The 20,607-nt window shown below is 45.4% G+C and overlaps 1 protein-coding gene across 1 annotated transcript in view; it reads left to right on the top strand.

Moving 5' to 3' along the window:
- Positions 1 to 20,607, top strand: part of FBN3 (fibrillin 3) — a 110,829-nt gene that overhangs the window by 35,892 nt on the left and 54,330 nt on the right. The window contains exons 6-7 of the mRNA XM_075175372.1: positions 11,055 to 11,252; positions 12,683 to 12,808. Coding sequence (XP_075031473.1) covers positions 11,055 to 11,252; positions 12,683 to 12,808 — 324 coding nt within the window. The remainder of the gene's footprint in view (positions 1 to 11,054; positions 11,253 to 12,682; positions 12,809 to 20,607) is intronic.

Here is a 20,607-nt window from a genome sequence, read left to right as displayed (position 1 = left end):
GTCAGTCTTGTCTAAGGGAAAGAGAAATCCAAAATGATCTCTAGCATTCCCTCCAGCCGTAGCTTTTCTAGTGACAGACACCCCAGGCCATATATAAACAGAATATATGATCCAAAATACCATCTTGTAACATACAGATGGATGCTAGTGAGTGTCTCAGCATAAACTGCGCTTTAATCCACTCAGATTTCCAGATGGTGGGAATATTGCAGAATACCCCGTTATTCTTGCTTGTAAGGCCTCTCCTCTCCTGAGAGGAGTTATTAGGAGTGGCTTTGTCTCAGCCTTTCTGTTTCCTCTTCATAATGATTTTTATTTATAAATTTTCAGTCTAATTTGGAGGCTTAGGAGAAATGAAGCAGCCACACAGGATGTGTCTGATCCCATGCATGCATGCAAAAGCCGTAGCAGGAAGGAGCCGACAGTAAACGTGGTCCCTTTGCCCACTCCTGTCTAACTCAGGTCACAGTCCTGAACTTCTGAAATGCTGCTCCTAGTGAAGTAATCGGTAGGGATATACGTATTTCATACCTTTAGCTGGAAACTCCCCCAGAGCCCAGGCACGCGAGAACACACATCTTGCTATCAAGAAAGGGACCACAAACAGTTCTTGGAAATTCAGTGATATCTGAGATACTCAGAAAGGTCTTTAATCTCAGCTTTTGCGTTTCAGAGGAAGATACATCAAATTCATTATTTTGAGCTGCCCAGTAGAATTTTCATTCGAGGAATAAATGTCAGGTTGGCAAAAATATCTCCTCCCTACAACCTCTGGCTGTGCCTGAGGTCCATGCATGTTGTGAAACTGAGCCCCAGTTCAGCTGCCCTCCTGAAAGAAGAGCAACACACAGCAACAATCCCAGAGGAATGGAGGCATCCCAGAAACATGGATGTGGCTCCTGAGACCAAACTGAAATTCGCTTTGCCTGGGCCTCCACATGCATCCCCTGAGCTGCAAGGCTGCTCCAGGTTGTCATGAACTCTTATTCATTTCTTGGGTTTCAGTTTTCTGGGCTAGGAAGAAGACAAGGAAAGACAAAGGTAGGGTGGCTCCTTCCTGTCGTGCCCACTCAAAGCCGTCCAGGTGGTGTGAGTATAGTACACAGCTGAGAAACGAGTTTGCCCAGCACTTGCCAAGCCCTTCTTCGTATCAATTCCAGATTAAGCTTGAAATTACTTCAACCAAAAATCTTAAGGAGGAATGCTATTGGCAGTGGTTAAGATTTTTTTTTTTCCCACAGATGAGCTTTTTAATAAAAGACTGTGTTTACAAAGAGATTTCTCATCCTTGTTAGAAACCAGGCGTTCAGCTGATTTTTCCTAGTGCTCTACTAATCCAGATGTTAAGACATAAAGCAGAACTCCTAGCTGAGATATGATAGAGTTTCTTTTCCTCAGCCTGCCTCCAAAGGTGAGGCATAAGCTCCCGTTTCTCTACATTGTGTGTGGTAGAAAAAGCATTTTGATAATCAACTGTAGTCCAAAGAGTAGCGATTGCTCTGACATCTATTGCTATAACTTGCATTTATGCAGAAATGTCTGGCAGAAACTCCACCGTGAGTGGAGTTCAACTCTGTACTCAATTGTAGGTTGCCGTTTTCCTCCTGCAGACAGGTTTACTTGATAAAATAATTATAGTTCTGTGAAACCACATTTCCCTCTGATCTCTGCAGAAAGCCAGTCATATTCTGCTGGGAGTACTGGTGGGATGTAGACACATCCTGCACGTATAATTTTCCTGCATGCCCATGGGCTTTATGGTACAATCTTTAATGAGACAATCATACACTACGCTTCCCCCTGCCAGAGGGTGGGCAACACTCCCAAAGCACAGCTACTTAATACTTTTGTTTGCTGCTTGGTCTTCAGCATGTGGCTCAGAGGCCAGTTCACTGTGCACAATGGGAACCAGCCTCTGGAATCAGAATTAATTTCCTCCAGAGACCTTCACGGAAACAGCATTCCCAAGATTTATCTTTAAATCTGACAGGAATATTTTGACTGGAATTTTCCAAAACTGCTTAGCCTGGGTACAAACCTGTTTCAGCCTGAATAGGTAAAATTTGGCAAAGGTACAAGTAACGGCAAAGAGGGTCTTTGCAAAGAGATGTATGAGTTGACCTCGTTCATAGGCAAACCATTTGCATTGCCACTAAGAAACACAGGAGCATTTGAGTCTGCTGTAGCTGAGCGAGCCAAGAAGGCTGGACCAGCATGGGGTTGGGACCTTCTTGTCTCTGCAGCTAGCACCTCATTGTCTGCTCTGGGTTGGGTGGGAAGGTGACTGTCGTATCTTCTGACCCTTCATCGCTCTTAGGTGCAGTGACTTGTGGCTTTCTCTCTCTCATTCTTACTGTGGAGAGGGATGTCCATAAGTAAGAGTCTCCTGATGTTGTTGAACCTGCTGATCCTTGTGGGAGAAAAGTGGCCTGAAGATAAATGCCTGGTTTCACATTTCACCCAAATCTAGAGACTCTCTCTGCAAGGGCTGTAAGCAGCCCTCTGCCATCTGACTGTGAGGAGTGCAATGCGACTTCACATCACAGTCACAGGCTCAAGTGGAGCACGTTTGGAGGTAGATGCATGAACATCTGCAGTTCTGGTGCACTGATATCAAATAAGACTGTGTGTCAACTCTGTTCTCTGCAAACCCGTAAAGATGGATGAGGAGGAATGCAGGAGAGGCGTTGCTTGGTCCACATCTACTCAAGGCCCTTGGGCAGTTCTGTGAATGGGCACTCAGCTCATGGTGGGACAGCAGCTCCAGGCCTGGTCCAACCAAGCAGGGTCCACACACCCCATTGGTGGCAGGGAACTGGAACACTTCCCATTGAATGTAAAGACAAAGCCTGCTAGAGCGTACTGGGATAAGAAGATGCTAAGGAGAGTGCAATGTTTCTACTGCCATTACTTCCATCTGAGAAGAATCTAAACATGCTATTTGTGTCTGCTTGGTCATTTCTGAGACTTCTCCCTTCTATTTCAAGATACTTTAGCTGTGGATAAGCCTTTTCCAAAGAACACCTTGCCCTCCCCAGCACAAGCATTGCATTGCCACTTTTGAAATACAAAACCTTTGCTGAATGCAGCAACGGACAGATGACTGCACCTCACGCACAGTAGCATTAATACAACCAGGCAAGACCTGAAAAACCATCCACATTGTTTGGAAGTCCTTGCTCAGTGGTGTCCTTGCCATCACTTCCTCCCAGCTCATTGTCCCAGAAGGAAGGTAGGCAAAGTTCACAAACCCTCTGCCCAAAAATGCTTCCTACCTGGCAGACACAAATTGCTCCTTCCCTTACTCCTATCAGGAACACACAATCAGCTGTCCAGAGGAATCCCCCCAAATTCAGTCACAGCTCAGCCCAGCCCAGCCACCATCTCCATATACTCTTTCCCCCGATATCCAGGAGCCTGGCTGTAGCCATGATCTCTGCCAAAGGAGTCTGAGAGGTGCAAGGCTTCCACCTGGGGCAAGTGTGCGTGTGGGGACGAGTCTGGAGGTATCAAACCCCCATGCCACCCCCAGCACCTTCATCCCTGCACCTCCATCTCTGCACTAACTGACCAGGCAGCGATTCGACAGCCCACAGTGTTCTGTGGTCCCTTCCAGGACGGAGGACACAGTGTGGCAGTGCCAGCCCCCTGCTCCAACCCTCCCAGACATTTCTATAACTGCTGGAACTACCGGCCCCATGTTGCCGGGTGTGTGCTTTGTGCCTCAGATGCTGCTGCAGTGGAGAGCCCTGGGAGGAGGGTTGTGCATGGAGCTCTATCTCAGGTTTCATCAGGCTAAGACTTTGACAGGAAACTGTAAAAATAGGACAGGAAAACTTAAAAAAGTTCTCCCTTTACTATTTCCTTTGAATATGTTTTTTCAGCACTTGGAATGTCTGGCCTTATAAACTGCCCCAGCCAGCTTTTTCTTTTCTGCAAAAGTCCAAACAGTTAAACATCAGGAATGCGGCTGTGTTTGTATGAGGTAAGGAAATGACTAGGTGGAGAAAGTATTCCATGAGAAAGGAGCCCTTTACGGAGACCCTCACGCTGTTCTCCCTGTATCCACCATCCCCCTCTCACCAAAGCTGTCACGTATCGACACAGCCTGAGAGGCTTAGCAGATATTTAGAGCTGTGTTGTGTGCCGAGACCTACGATCAATGGTGTAAAATCTCTGCGTTCACATTTAGTGCAACAGAAATAATCGCAGGATTTTTGGTTGGCTCCTCTGAGTTGGTTGTTTGGCTGGTGGCTTTTGGATGCTGTTCCCCTGGGTACTTTCCCATACGTTCATGGTCTTTCTATGAGCAGGGCATGAATTGCTCCATTAAGCATTTAATTTGTAAGTTATCAGCTCTCCCGGCAGGTCCCAGAGGGCACAGCCAGCCTTCTCCGTGGGCTCCCTAGGGAACACCCCCATCACAAGCAGCCGGAGTTTGTGTGGGAACCTTTTTGGGTAGAAGTCTGCAGAGGGATCTGCCAGATTAGTGCCTTGCCCTGGTTGCATCGGCTCTCGCTCACTCCCAGAGCTGGCTGTTTGTCTTGCTCCAAAAGCCCAGAAGGTTACGGACAGAAAGAATTGCAAGGCTGTGCTCCCGTGGCCTGGGGGACCAAGCCTCCCGCTGATGGAAATCATTCATTGAAAATAGAAAAATAGGTATCGGGCTTGATAACCACTCTCCTTGCTCTCCTGCACTCGGTTGCTGGAGCTTTTAGAAAGCAGCGTGGAAGCCTGCCAAAGCCTGGGGCATGTGTTGTAGTGACCTCATCCCAGCGAGGTCTGCAGCTCCCCGGGGATTACTTACAGGCAACGTTTGTCCTTACTGTTTTAAGAAAAAACCTTCAGCGAAAGCATTGTTTATTATGAGAAGGAATTTGATTTTTAGCAAAGAAAAATCTCTTCTTCCTTGCTGCTCTATTTATTTATTTTGTAAAGAAGGAATTCACCCAGCCCGTGGTCTGTCTTATGAGGGGATTCCAGCCAAATGGTGCCAGAGGAATGGCAGGCTGAAAGACAGGGTGAGAATGCAGAGGAGAGCTCTTCAGTCCCTTCACCTTCCTTTTAGCCTGGGCTCTGCAGATCTGCTTACACGGCTGGGCTCAGGCATATTCGTGTTTCTAGGATTGTGTTTTAAATAGCAAGGAAAGTAGCGCAATTGTTCCTGCTTTTGCATCTTTACCCAGGGATCTGAATTCCCATTGCAAGCATTAATTTACTCGGTGACACCCTGCTGGGTAGATGGATGTTATAGAAGTGGAGGAAGCTATCCTTTTTCTTGTGAAAATTTTCAAACGAAATGCTTCTCTTCAAAAATTCTTTGTCAAAAGCTACCAATTTTCCCAAAGGGACCGTAAGAACCAGTTAAAAGGGAGAAAAATGTTAATTTTAAATGCCTTCCCCCCTCCGCCCCCAGCAAAGCAGTGATTTAAATTGGATATGAAATAAAGTCGTAAATATTTCAGGTTCAGATACTGTTTCAATTCAGGTGTTACAAAACATTTGAAAAATGCCCTTGTTTATGGAAATGTTCAGTTTGAGATCTCCTTCAAAGAAATCAGTCTGAGTTGCTGAAATTAACATTTCCATGCAAAATAATGGCATTGAGTTATGCTGAATATCCCAGGGAAACATTCCCTACGAAAGATTTCCATTGTTTCCATTTAGCATTGGGGAAACTGAGCAATAGAGAAGGTTCCTTCCAACTGTTGTACATAAATATTTGATAGCCTCAGAGTGGTAATTTTAAATAATCTGAAACTGATTATTCTTTTTTAACAAGACCAAGCTGCATTTCTGGCATAAATTATAGCCATGCTTGGCAAAGAGTAGCGCGTCGTTCTTCACTGCCTCTTGTAGGAGGTGAGACAGGTTCTGGCAAGGTGAACTTGGGTTAATTAGGGTAGGCAAAGCCAGGGCAGCATCCCTGGTCAGCACGGCACCCCAGGTGCTGGAAATGGGGAAACTACGAGGTTTTGTGTGCTGGCTCGGCTGAACCAGAAGTACTTGAACCCACTTACTGCACTTTAAGTCCCACCGCTTCCAGCAGGACTCCATGCAGCACGTGGGTGAAGGCAGATGTCCACAGCAACCGTGAATCATTCCTCCACTTGCATCCTAGACACGCTAATTAGAAAGTTAAAAATGTCTACAGGGATATTTTCAGGAAGCTGCTGGCAAGTGGAAGAGTGTGGCTCAGTGTAAGAGCATGTGTAATGGCATGGATCCCACCCATTAATTCCCCAAGGGTTTGCGGCTTGGAATTGTCAGGAATGACCATTCATTAGCTATAGGGGTTCCTAACGATCTCCATGACAACCAGTCAAACATGGAAACTGGGAATGAGGTCTATTCCTGTTATGCTTCCTCTTCTGAGCACATCTGGGGCCTGTTGGCTGCAGGATTGGGTAGATAAGACTCACTATAGCCCCAACATGGCTTTGCAGCGTCTACAGAAGTCCCTAATTCAGGCTAGGTGGTGCTTCAAAGCCATACGTGGGGGGAGGCGAGGGTTTGAAAACAAAGAGCATAGCAAGGAGTCAAATTTCTTGTGGTTAATGCAAACACGTTGACGCTTCAACTCCGATTCCTTGGTGCCTTCTGCAATTTGAGCGCTCTCGCTCTTTGCTGGCTGCTCAAGACAAGTAGCCACGAATAGTAACCTAACCTAACTCCAAGGCGATAAGAAACCTACAGACTGAACGCGCTGAGCACGGTTTATTTTGAAATTAATAGGGCAAGAAAGAAAAATTAGATCAGTGCATGGATGAGGCTGATAGATGCTGGGAGTGAAGCTGATGTTTGTCCTATGCTGAGTGTTTACAGTTTGCAAAACTGTATTCGGAGAGGTTAAGTCAGGCAGTGAGCTGACATGTTTTTTGCAGCTACAGAAGGTTGGTAAAAGCCCAGATATGCATGGCCCTGCTGTGTTAAAAGTCTCTTCTGTAGAGGTGAAAAGATTCTGACTGATTCCCAAAACAAGGCCTGATCCAGTATTTCTTGCAGTCTCTTTAATGAGAACTTTACCTGCAGTTGGAAAGGTGGAACTCATCCATATCCTGGATGGACACTTGTTGTAAGGCTGAGTGAGCTTGAAAGAGGGAATAGGAAGAAATCTCAGCTTTCAGCGAGGAAGGCACCTCGTCTCTGTTTTTCCAAGAAACGTACCGGCAAAGACCAAACTTCTGAAGGACAACTACCTGCAACAGGGATCCTGGAAGATGGGATCCCATACATAGACTGTAAAAGGGACTGTAGACATCTCCTAAGCGTGCATATTTCCTTAATAAAATTTGATTGGTGCTTCATTAAAAATTTAATAATTTGACTATTAAAATTAGCAACAGATGGGAGCTGGAATGCAACCAGGCTTTCTGGACTCCAGACTGCAATTTCCTTGGCTTCATTCCCTCCAAAGAAGTAATCTACATATGAAAATCTATTTTTGTCAATTATCTGTTTAAAGGGGGCGTTCTCCTTACAATCGCGCTTTCATTATCAATCTCAAGGATTTCTTGCCGCAGTGCATCCAGCCATGCCTCAGCAAGATGACGTGGGAGGTGCAAGTTTACCCCTACCCTCTTTGTACAGTGCTGCCGTGCCTCGATTTTGGGTTACACATTTACGTGATCTGACTTTCTGAGTCAACCAGAGCCCTTTGTAGGTACAACCACAATGACATCAGACATGTTCTTCTCCGCACTCCTTTTGACTAGGAAAGGGGGAAACCAAACCCTCTTTATTAGGTGTTTCTGCATTGTCCTAGGGTTAGCAAGGCTTCAGAATAGCTCATAAAATGTGTGATATTTCGCTGGAAGCACATAGGCACTGCCACATTCAAAGAGAGCTGCAGCCCACCTGACCACAGTTACCTATGATGCTGCAGCACAATGCAGCACCAAAAGCAACTCTAAAATGTAACTGCCCGGATGGCTTACAAAGCGGTACCAGGGTGGATTGAGGGCCCTTGCTGAGATGAATTTGTCCCTCAAAGCTCTGGCCATGTCCATAAGCTAATGTCTGGGGAACAGCATAGGAACAGGGCAATCCTATATGATCCTCCTCTGTAAAACACTCCTGGGCTCCAGGCACCTATAGCTCACAATCTTTGACAATTCACAACATCCTCTGTTAGAAGAATTCCCCTTAACTTATATGTTGCCTGAAGAACCACTTTCCTCGATTTATCTTGAGCCACCATCACTTCTTATCCTTCTGTGATGCCTCCTGGTTCTGGCTCTGCAAGTCTGTTCCTCTTTACGCTACTCGTGATTTTGTACCCAGCTATCAGGTCTTGCTCCAGGTGTTTCTTTTTCAGACAGAGGACTGCTAACCAGTGCAGCTGGTCCTCATCCGTAAGCCCTTCCACCCCTTTGATCATCCTTCTTGCCCTTTTCTCATCCTTTCCCAATTCTGCTAGCTGCTTTCTGAGTTGGGGGCTAAAACTGCAAGCAGCTCTCAGGATGGAAGCAAACTGTGAATTTAGTGATGATGCTCTCTCTTTTGCTCTTTATTCCTCTCCTAATACTTTAGTACAGTCTGTTAGCCTTTTTTGTCTTTAGGGAGTTGATTTCTCCATAGAAATAGGATCACAAAGCAATTTCTTTTGTAGTTCTTTGGGTATGATCGTTGAGAAGATTTAAATTGTTCACTAGTGCGGTTATAAAGAGCTCTCCTTGGTCTTTTCCTCAAGGTTGAAAATTTGAGCAAGAGCCTCTCAGTTTTACAAAAAAAGACAACAGGTGGGAAAACAACTCAAATTCTGTTGATTTCTTTTCTAGTAATAAACTAGCACAAATGAAAGCATTAAACTTGGCATGGCAGGAGACATTAATGAGGACCATGTGCTTTGGTATCTTGTTAAAATTTAGGTCAAAAACCAAAAGATGATTATTTGGTAATCACCGTTGCAAACATAGTACGTATTTCCATTCTGATTTCTAAACAAAGGCATTTTTATGAGATCATGTCACCTTTGTACCAAGGTAACTTCAAAATCATTGCCCTTTTTTTTTTTCCTCAAATCCCTCTTGCTGTTTACTTCTTAGTGACATCCACAGACCAAACTTCTTTTGACACTTTTAAAGTATGACTGTGCTCCCAGCTGCTCAAGACACACAAATCAGAGGGAGCATTAAGCTGGACATAAGCAATTATTGTGCTAACTGATTCTTTCCCAGAGACAGAGGAGGATTTGTTGTGTGGTTTCCATGTAGCTTATGCTTACCCTGATGCCAGGTGGGATAATTATAACACAGATGAACCTCACACGGTTTTTACTCAGCACAAGCCACAGGAATGGGGAAGGCACACCAGCACAGGCATTGTCTGTCTAAAGCCTGCAGTAATTACCAGCATTTCCAGATGATCTTTTACAGCTCAGGACACAGGCAGTCTGTCATAGTGCCATGCAAATGTACTTTCTGCCAATGTGGCTGTCATGCAAACATACCCCATGGGAGAAAACTTTCTGTCTCAAACCATCTATTTAATGCTTTTCCTTGCTTTTTATTCTTTGCACATGTGTGTCAGGATTTAAAGAGAAGGGAGCCGATTGCAAAGATCGTGTGTGAAAAGACTCATGTCAGAGAACTTGCAGGCCAAGAAATGGAGCACGGACAATGACCTTTGCTTTGTTGAGTGTCTATATGATCCTAAGACATTTCTGGAAACAGAACTATTAGTCTTTAGATGTGGGTGCCTGTGCTGCCTGTGGCTCATAATTTAGGTATAACCACTTTCCACACAAGTTTTTTGTTGCTTCACATGTCAAAGCCAAATGTTTCACTGCAAAGACAGCTGTGGGCTAATCTGGGTACTGATGCAGGGATTTGGGTTCACAGTCAATTACTAATTACTGGGCACTCCAACATCAAAATTCCGTAAGCAACTTTGCAAATCTCAGCCAGACTATCTGAAATAATGGCTATTTGACCAACACCTAACTTCCTTAGACAGTTAATGTGGAATTTTCTGGTCTGACAATAACATGGTTAAAGGTCCTTTCTCCAGCCACAGATCAAACACTTGCATGCAATCATCTATTCCCAGTAGCAGGGAAAAAAATTCTTGTTTAAGAATTTTGTTTCCTGATGAATGCCTGCTGTGCTAATATCCCTAATAAAGGGTCATGAGAGCCCAGATAGTGGTGAAACCACATTCCTTAGTGCAAACAAGCCCTTCAAAATCTTTTTGGTTTTAAGGGATAGAAGCATCCTTGTTGGAAATGAGAAACAGGCTGTTGTTTCTGCAGCATCTGGGTTTTAAAGATCTAGTTAAAATTGCCAGAGGACCTTTAAGAGTTAAATCGAAGAAATTAATCACAATGACGGGTATTACTGCAGCAGGTTGCCTTTACAGAGACTATCAGAGAGCGTAGAAATCCTTTTGTGGGATTTACAGTAGACATCACGGGGAAAGGTTTGGAAATTCTCTCCCAGAATATTTTGTGAGTGAGATTTAGGACTCTTCCTCTGCAAGCCAAGTAGAAGTGATCTGGCAGGAAGATATCTCCATCATCCTATATGTTTATGTTACACAGACTGTCAGGCCCTAAGGCTGTCCATGAGGTGCTTGTACCACGTCATCTCCATATGCACCTTTGCCCCTAACTAAAATGAAGTTTGATTGTTTCGCTGACCCCAGCAGTTCCACAGAACAGGTGAACTTGCAGCCCTGAAATTGCCTCTTTGCCTGACTTCATATTTTGAGTTCATTCTAGGGACAGTACTTAAAGGGAGTGACTCAAGGCATAGAATAAGTATAGTTCATGGGATGAGCCTGAGGGAGACCAGGAAGAGCTGGCTTGGAGAATCTCTAGATGATCACGTGAAACGTACAGCAGAAAGAAGGTCACCACGTCCAGTACTGGTCTCCAGCTTCCTCTTAAATTTTTGTTCTTTTCATGATTGCAGATTTTTTTTTTTCCAGAACTTGTTGACTTTGCACCTGAATGGCTGTGCTGGTAGAAAGGGGAATAGGCACTCTGTGTGTTAGAAGGAAAACCTTGTGTCTGTGTCTTGATCTAACCTGTGGATGTTATTGTTCTCTCTCAGACTATCGTACTGGTCCCTGCTTTAGCCAAGTAAATAACCAGATGTGCCAGGGCCAACTCAGTGGGATCGTCTGCACCAAAACCATGTGTTGTGCCACCATTGGACGGGCCTGGGGTCACCCATGTGAGATGTGCCCTGCCCAACCTCACCCCTGCCGCCGAGGTTTCATTCCCAACATTCGTACCGGAGCCTGCCAAGGTAAATGCCATGAATATCTAAAGGATGTTCCCTCATCCATCCTGATGTGCACTGAACAGGCGAGTGATGAATGACTTCCAGGAGCCCCAATACAGACAACCGTTCTTTGTATAAACTTTGCTAAATAAATACTTGCTGTATAAACTTCGCATTGTATGTCCCAGAGCATCACCGTGGACCTTGGTCTCTCATGGGATCAGATAAGATCACCTTAGCGCACTTAAAGATCTTGGCCGTGCTGTGGTTCTCAGGTGACATTCCTTCATCCCACAAGAAGTAGTGAATCAGGCTAGTGTTTCTCCAGGTTTAAAACTGTTACAGCCTTTCATACACCCTCATTCTGCGGTGCTGCTATTGTTGTTGGAGCTTCTGTCCCAGCACTGGAACATGAGCAGCACTTGTACCGGGTGACTATTGCTCTGTAAATTGTATTATTGGTTCAAAACAGAAGCCATAACTCCTTTGAGATCACACAAGCAATTAAAATGTACATAAATCATCTGCTTAGAAGTTGCATTCAATGTCTAGGACACCCAGGCAAAAATAGCAGAATGGTCTGCTGAGTTCCCATCAGCAGATCCCATTGACAGCCTTTCTGGAGCTGCTGTTGCTTCTCCCCACTGACGGGTTGCAGAGGCCTCCATGTAGAGCTGCATGAATTCTTTGCTGCATCCGCAACTAATTTCAGCCTTTACCTGCTGCAATCAAAAGCCAAAATTACAGTCCAAATCCCACGTTGGCCAGTGTCTGTAGGATAAAATTGGGAAGGCTGAAGAGGAGAACTCTCTTATTGTAATCTGCATTTTATGGCCCCAATCTCTTCAGGAGAGCTTGGCCTATTTAATAGATTTGTCACTCACTGTTACTGCAAGCAGAGCAGGAATATAAATAATATCTGCGGCACATGAGCGTGCTGGTTCTAGCAGCAAGTATTGAGGCCTTTCAGAGGTGCTTCGGAAAGCACAGTGTCCCCTCACAGATGAGGAGACCATGGCTGCAGGATGAGCCTTCCTGGGACGGGGCTGAAGAGCAAAAGCTTACAGTCCACAGGTTCTCTTCTCTGCCCTGCAGCAGATGTTGCTCTCTGAAGGCTGCAGGAGGACATCCCACCAAACCAACTCTCATCCTCAACTCAGCTACCAACCTGGAATGAACCATGAGGGGGTAGACACATTGATGTTTGCTTTGGAAAACATTACTATGTTTTTGTCTCCCTTTTGCTTGTGTAGATAAGCCAGCAATACCTTTATGTCCATTTTCTGTCCACCTTATCTCTAATGTAATCTGATGGGTAATTGCATTATGAAATGTAAATCCACATACTTGGAGCAAAGCTGCTTCTTTTTCATAGCACTCCCACCATGCTGGCATTGGACATTCATCTGCAGCAATGGTTGCACTTTTTAACATCTTTGTTCTTCTTCCTGTAGATGTGGATGAATGTCAAGCCATTCCTGGCCTCTGCCAAGGTGGTAACTGCATCAACACAGTGGGTTCTTACGAGTGCAAATGCCCTGCGGGACACAAGCAGAGCGAGACCAGCCACAGATGTGAAGGTAAGATTGCAGACTTCTGCACGGCTTCACCAGACTGCTCAGCACTGGGTTCCCAGCTACACTCTGAGAGCACAAGGGCATTTAAAAACTTGAGATTCTCTCTGCTCACAGAGCATCATCAAGACTGGCAAAGTAGAGATGGGAAAGAGCTCCCATGCCAGCCTTGATCCTAGCTTCCAGGTAGGAGGGAGTACTGCAAGCATCAAGGCATGTTAGAAAATGTACTGGAATATGAATCTCTGATCAGTTTATCTGCTTCCCACAGTCTAAGGCAAGGAAGTGAGGAACAGAGCTTGTCTGACCTTCTCTTAGACTAGAAAGAGTTTTTTATTTCATGCAGGTGTTTTCTGAAAGATATTTTAATGGCAACACAGGCTCATTGAACAGAAGGGACCTCTGGAAGTCTTTAGTTCAGCCTCCTGCTTAGATCAGTGCTGGCTTCAAAGCTAGATCAGGCTGCTCATGTTGCTCAGTTTGATCGAGTTTTGAAAACTCAAAGCCTTTTCTTTTGGGGCTCTTGTCCCAGGGTTGCACCACTGTCATGGTGAGGAATATTTTCCTTATGTCCACTTGATACGTATCTTCTTGCAACTTGCAACTTGTTGCCTCTAGTTCGATAGAGTAACTGGAAGGAAGGCAAAGCAGGTAGAGTCTGGCTAGCTGGGATAGTGATGGAATAAGAACCAGAAATAACATCATGGCTCTCAGCGCACTGCAGAAGATCTGATTCTATGAGATGAGGGTATGGAGCAGGTAAATGCAGTGTTGCTTCACTGACTTGGTGATGTTATTCCAAACTGACGTGTTGGCCAGAACCTGAACCTTGTCCTCGAGTACAAAGCAGGCACAAATGAAAATTTGATATTAGAGACATGACATGCCAGTCAGCAGCTGCCTGTGAGCATCCCTCCTTTGAGCCAGTGGCGTGATACTGTCCCAGCCCCCCAGGGGAAGCATACCTCCCTGCCCAGCCAGGGTAGTCCGCAGACAGCCTGCCTGCTCTGCCTGGTTTTACTGTCTTTCTGGTTAATTTGTGGATGCACCTTGCTCATCTTCAACTGAGCTGTAAATGGGAGTGACCTTTGCAGGCTCGGCATCTCTCTTGGAAATGATACAGTGCTTCAGAGGCATGGTTTGTGCTTACAGTTAGGGATGCTCTAAAGCATTACTGCCTTAGCAGTAGTTACGGAGCTACTGCAGCTTGAAGCCAAGCAGTGGGGGTGCAGTCTGCCTCTTCTCAGTATCAGCCTTAGCCTGGCGCTGTGGGCAGCCTGGGGAGTGCAGCCAACTTCCAAACTCTCTGGAGAAGTTCCCAACCTGATGGAAGGGAACTTTGCCGAAACTCCTCTTTGCCTCTTCTTCAGCACAGAAGTTGGAGGAATTTAAGAATTAATTACCTTCTAAAAACACTTCAGGAGGAACCAGATGCTTTGCCCAGATGTGCAGGTGCAGCTCTGCTCTGAACATGTGGGCGGGCAAGCTGATCGGCAGTCAGCTCCCCGTGTCTGGAGGTAGGACTGCAGGAAACCGAAAGGACCAGTCTCCACGGCTCAGCAGGGTCTGGTAAGATGGTGCAGAGACCTCTGCCATTTTCAAGGGAAATACTTTCCAGGTGGTTAGCCGAGTTGCTTAGAAATGGTCAAATGCTTGATCCTCAGACCAGAGGACTGGTTTCATTTGGGGTGTGAAAATTTAACAATGTTAAGACCAATTGTGGTAGTTAAGGCAGAACTCCTCCTCGTTCTGGAAGCCCCTGGCACTGCTCTTTGCTCTTGGACTCAGGATGAGTTGGTCCGCTGTATTCCTTAGTTAAATTCAGGACTCACCTAGACAGTGAGAGGCAATGTCCATGCCATAAGGCACCCACTGCTGTAGTAAAGTGTGGAGCCCGGGCAAGGATTAGGTGCAATCAGTATATTAACATTCACAGTGCCACCAGTCTGAGCCCTCTTCATGAGAGTCTGGCTCCAGTTCCTTAAAGTCCAGTCTCAGCACCTCCTTTACCGCTGCATGGCATGTCTCCGAGAGGTGTGCAGACCTCGATAGGAAGGACACGCTCTCCTCAAGCATCTTGCAGCAGTTCTCATGGGCCAGACGCATACCTTGCCAGGCAGGCTGCACCTCTCAGAAGTAGGGGAATAAATATTTGTTGTGTTTTCCAAACATCTGGCAAATGAAAAGGAAAACAGCATTGAACTTTTCCTGCCTTGGTTGTTAAAGCTCTTTCCCACATTCCCTAATGAAACCCTGCCGGCCTGTGTTTGCCATTTTAGGGAGGAAACATGTTGGTTGTGCTGGTGTGACTGCGTCCCACCTAGCTGGGCTTCAGGAGCTCCACCTCCCTTTCATTCCTCTCCAAGGCTCTGTTGTAACCAAGACGAGGGATGATGAATGCACTAGAATCCAGACGTTTAACCTGGAATTTGTTTCCAGGTGGCAAAGTTATTCACAGTGGCAGAACTGTAGGCAGCTAACTATTACACAGAGAGAGCACTTAAAGCAGCTACCATGTAAGCATGGTAACTTAAGCAGTCACCATAAGCATTGAAGCACCTCCATGGTACTGTGGCTTTGACAGCATGTGTTGTCCCATGGGGTTTCACCCAACAGTCAGTTCTCAGGGAAAGGAGCATCACTGCTGCCAGGTGATTGTTCCCATACCCCCACTCTCCTGCAATCCAGACATTTTCCTTGCTAGTATAACTCTAGTAGTCTCTGTGTCAGTGCATGCTGTGTGACCTGGGTTCAGCCCTCCAGAAAAACTTTTCCAAAGTGAGATACCAGCCACAGAGGTTAATCCTTCGGTGGGGGATGGACGTTCTTTTATGTCGAGAAGACATCTGCGTCCGTGGATCTTCCTTGGCAGGATGCCACGAAACTTTCTAAAATTTTAACAGAAGGGTTTCTTGCAGTGCTCCAGCATCCAAGGACTTGGAACCGATAGAATCCAAAACAGCCCTTTTATGTGCACATCTCAGGTGAAGAACCAGTTCCCCAAGTCCAATGATGTCCCATGCAATTTGGCTGGCCAATGGGCGAAGGCTGAACTGCACTAGAACCATGGGCCCAACCTCGGGACACAAAAAATTGTTCTTGCCTTGGTCTGCCTCACCCATGCTGGCTGGGGACCAAGGCAAAGCACATATGAAATCAGTTTAGCTGGAATCTCCTATATACCATGATTAAAAACAATCCATTGTCTGAATCTGTCATCCAGATGCGAGGGGCCTCTGCGTGGGTCCCCACTTCCCAAAACGCCTGCAAAAGCAGCATGATGTGGCCATAAACAGCTTCCTTTCACTCTCCTTCCTGGATGGCCATAAAAAGAGACGTCTCCAGCATCTACGGTGTCTGTTCCATCACTTATCTTACCTCAGTTCCTAAGGAGACCACCAAAAGAGGATGCTTTCCTTTGGTATGATTTACTGACCTAGGGGTCCTTCTGTGAGAATGACATAAACACGAGGGATGCTCTAAACTGACAGGGTTGAGATTGTTTTCGAGGGCTTGTTTCCCAGACATGAATCACCAGCACGTCCCCACCAGGCAGTCAGAAGGTGAAGAGGATACCTTTGTCTGGGTTGTCACTGCTCCCCTCTAGGACGTGCCCCATGTGAGTCACTGAAACTACGTGAATAGGGGAATAGAGAGCCAGCGCCTTGTAAGGGGTTCATCTGATGCTAACACTTTATAAACATAGGAAGATCTGGGCGCTGTCTCAAAGTTTGCTGCGTGCTTTGATACGTCAGGAGCGAACTGTTTGGTACAGCTGATAGATCACCGAATTCCTGATCTGCCGAAATTGTCTGTACTGCCAAAGTATCTGTATCAGTCCAAGTAACCTCCCCACTGAGCCAAGGGTTTTAATCAAAATAACGGCCACAAGCATAAGAGGATATTTTTTTTTATCCAGGTGTGCCCCAAGCCTAAAATCTCAAAGCTGCAGGAGTTGCCTCGTTGAGTCTGTTTGCGCTAACTTTATAGCTGGTGAAAGGAGTGATTTCTCAGCTTGTGCTGGGACCATCTTGCTTTAGGAAGAGGAGATGGTTTCCTCTTGTTTTCAGATTCCTTATCCAAGCCTACCATCCAGGAAATATTAAAACTAGATTAAGTGTCTATGTTAAATTCTTCCCTAGTTCCCAGGAGCTTATATTTTCTGCTTAGAAGATTCCTCCTGGGGAGTGAAGTCAGCAGATGGGATTGCGCTTGAGCCAAAGGTCAGAGCCCGTGTCACTGTGTCTGCTGATTAATGATGTCTCCCTCATTAACGCAGCAGCCTGTACCACTAATCTTCTTTGGGCTGATTATTGGTGGGAATAGGCAGGAGTAGAGATAATGTTGTTCGTTTCCCATAGCGATACTTATCTCTTAACACAAATGGCACCTGGAATCAAGGCTCCATTTTCAGTCCCTGAATCCCTGAAGAATAAAGATGCTTTTCTTATGCAAGATCTTCTATGCTGATAGCGGAGGCCGGCTCAGGCCCTGATCTCCCAAACGTGCAAGGGGGCTGCAGCTGGATACACTGGATGAATTTTGGTCAACCCCAGAACGAAAATGATGTCCGTTTTCTATCTGCAAAACGTGAAAACGTGCACGTGATATCAAGTTTGGATCTGAACCTAAATATCCTCCAAGTTCAGGGTTGCTCAGTTCCAGAGTTATTTCTGCAGCTCATCTCTAATGAATGTGACACTTTCAAATAGTGGCTTATTTTATGCCTTTGTTCATTGTATTCTGAGGGAGCTCGAGGGATCAAGAGTTCCTGAGCTTGGGGCTGTGCAACATATAATGAGAAATTTCTGGCACAGAGAGTTGCCTGCTCACTTTCTGAAAGATAGAAGCAGTCTATGAAATACAGCAGTGGAGGGGGGGTGGCTGCTCTCTTAACCAACACTGGAGACAAGGCCAGCTTTGCAAGTGCCAAAGGATTGCATTTATATTGTGTTTGTATGAAAAGATGAGCAAGGAGGGCAGATGTTGCCAGCTCATGGCTAAGTTGACAGATACTATGCTTGGCTTATGGGAAGCCAAGCCCCTATGCTGGGCTTGGGAAACTGGAAAAGAGCAGGATCTGTTGATGTTTGCAAGGGGAACGACAAGTGTGTGAGCACTGAGAGAAGGGCATGCTTATATCCAGCTGAATTCTTAACCCTGCTGAAAGAAAAGAATCGTTGAGGAGGACACAGGAAAGCACTCCTGGGCAATAATGGTGCAAAATGAAGAAAGGAAACATCAAAGCTGAAATCAGACACATCTTCCTGCTACAAAGACCTTTATCAATAAATCCTAGGGAAGTGGGGGTTGTTACATAGAGTGACATTTTTAAATTATCCTGGAAGCAGCAATAAAAATTACACTTTAGGGAACAATTCCATGGCATGTTCTTATGGGTGGAATCACTGACTGAATAAAGCTTTTCCTTCCATAATTTTAGTGGTTCTCTGCCAATAATTTAACTTCTTTTCTTAATAGCCCTTCTTCTACTGCATAACAAAACGCTAAGCCAGCTCTGTTATCAGGGAAGTACGCAATGCCAGTACCTCACCCAGGATGCTTTCCAATGCCCCAAAAGGAATAAGTGTCTTACATCCAAAATTGTTCCAGAATGATAACATACAAGATACAAAAAAGAATGCAGAGAAACACCAGGCAAGGGAGTGAAAGGCACTGCATGCTTTGTGCAACAAGCTCTGTTCAAATCTGTCCAGGGTAGATCCTTCTTGACAGTCTTTGGCATCTCCAGGAGGCAGATTTCTGCCAAGGGAGAACAAATCCTTTAATTACAAATCTCACCTCTTGTTACTCGCCCCTTTCTATTTAGCATTTGTAGGGTGACGTATTAGATGCTACTTATGTCCCTACAGGCTAGTCTGCTGTCACCACCACACAAAATTCCAAATTTTCTAATGAAGACAAGGCTCTATTTTTCACTCTGTTGAATCTCATTCATGTTTCTGAATTGGAGGGAGCTTTCCTGCATTTTCCATGAGCAGAGTGGGCAGGCTGGCCCACTTTCCTCGCGAATGGAACATGATAGCCATTTTATTAGCGTGTTTTCAATTTTCTTACAAAATGTCTACAGAAGAGCTCATTGTTTGGATCCATTAAAAGCTCATTTCCATGGATTTGGTGTGGTTTGGAGGGTTCCATTACACTCCTCTGTGGTTTCTTTGTGCTTTCTGGAAGGGAAGGTCTGAGAGTCCCGTGCGCTGCACGGGAGAGGGCTGATGAGGCATGACCTCTGCTACGTGACACAGAGATGTTTTCTCCATCAAGTCCTGTTTTTTTAGCAGATGGAAAGGTTGGGGTTTCAACATGTCTGTGGGCACCCGTGTTGGATGGGCTTTGCAGACTGCAACTCTTTCTGAAGCTCTGTAGCCTTTGGCTTCCAGCATTTTCAGCCTTAATGATCAGGCCAACTCCAACCCAGCGAGTTGGAGACCAGGTCCAAAATCAACGTTTGCATTGAATTCTGCCATTGTCTGAAGAGCAGAGTGCACAGAATATTGCTTTAATTTTTAACAGAGAGTTGGAAAAGTCGTGAAGTAGCCAGGTTGGAGTTGGAAGAATTCCCTACCCAGAGCTGGCAGCTGGGTGTTAATGAGAGGTGTACATATCCGTCCCACTGTGTCAAGCTCTCCATGGACTTCAGCTCTGAGCGAATCAAAACTATGAGACACTTTACAAAGAGAAAATAAAGAAGGCAAATGTGGTGGGGAAGAACTGAAACAACAACAAAGCCCAGAGCTCAGTTTCTCAAAGTACAGGATGTGCGAGTAGGCTTGAGAAACTCTGGCTTTTCTTCTGCTTCTTGGGTTGCTAACACTGCTCTCATCTGAGCTAGGATTTTCAAGGGGGAAAAAATGTTGCAGTTTGATTTAACCGTTTGAATTAACTCTGTTTTTCCTTAAGAATGGAATGTAGTTGCTGCCCCCACAAACATGTACACTTTTTCTTGGATGACTGATGCTATGTCATAAGTATTGATCTAATGAGATGCCTGCCTGTCAGCTGGCCTCCAGACCTCTGATAGAACAAACTTCAGGAGGGCTATGCAGAAGTTTTAAGCTGTTATTTCTAATAGTACAACCAGCTTTTGCTTCATAAAGCTCTTTCCCTTCCAGTGTTCTGCAAATTGTAACCAAACACAGGCCTGTAATTAAATGACAGGGCAGGCTGTAGTGATAAAATCTCTTTCGCTGCAGGGGCCCAGGTGGGGGAAGTGTTTTCTGTAGATTTGCATTGCTGCCTTTCGAGGTTTCAAGTCATGTCTGTCTCTCGGAGGGGCTCTGAGCATCAAAGAGCTAAAGGAGCACTGCAAGGACAGAGGCGATATCTCTGCTGCTTGCAAAAGGCAGCTGAAATCCTTGGCTAGCTGAAAGCATAAATTTAGAGTTCCTAAGCAGCCAAACAGGAATGCATCTTCCCCTCTTGATATATGAGTGTATAACCTGCCCTATGCACTTGGGCTTAATTTTGTGCACGTTGAAATTGAGGATTCACTAGATTCCTCAGGACTCAGAGTTGCAGCCAAAGTAAAACAGAAGATAATTGTGTTTGTAACAGGTTGTGTGAGCAAGGAGGAGAGATTGAAGATTATTTCTTTGCCTACATGAAGCACCCATGGGGGGTCTCTGTCCATACCATATGCCTCACTTCAAAAGGCAGCTTGGCTCATCGTACTTAAACACATGCATTGTCAGTGTTTATCGCTGAGCTGAGTGGGATGAATTTCACTATGTCTCACTTTGCAGGCAAAAATCATCACTGTTAGGGCACAACTCTTCTGCTCTGTT

Source organism: Calonectris borealis, chromosome 28 (genome assembly GCF_964195595.1).
Source record: "Calonectris borealis chromosome 28, bCalBor7.hap1.2, whole genome shotgun sequence".
Taxonomy (NCBI): domain Eukaryota; kingdom Metazoa; phylum Chordata; class Aves; order Procellariiformes; family Procellariidae; genus Calonectris; species Calonectris borealis.
The sequence above is the reverse complement of the archived record's forward strand: the minus strand, read 5'-3'. Positions and strand labels throughout refer to the sequence as shown.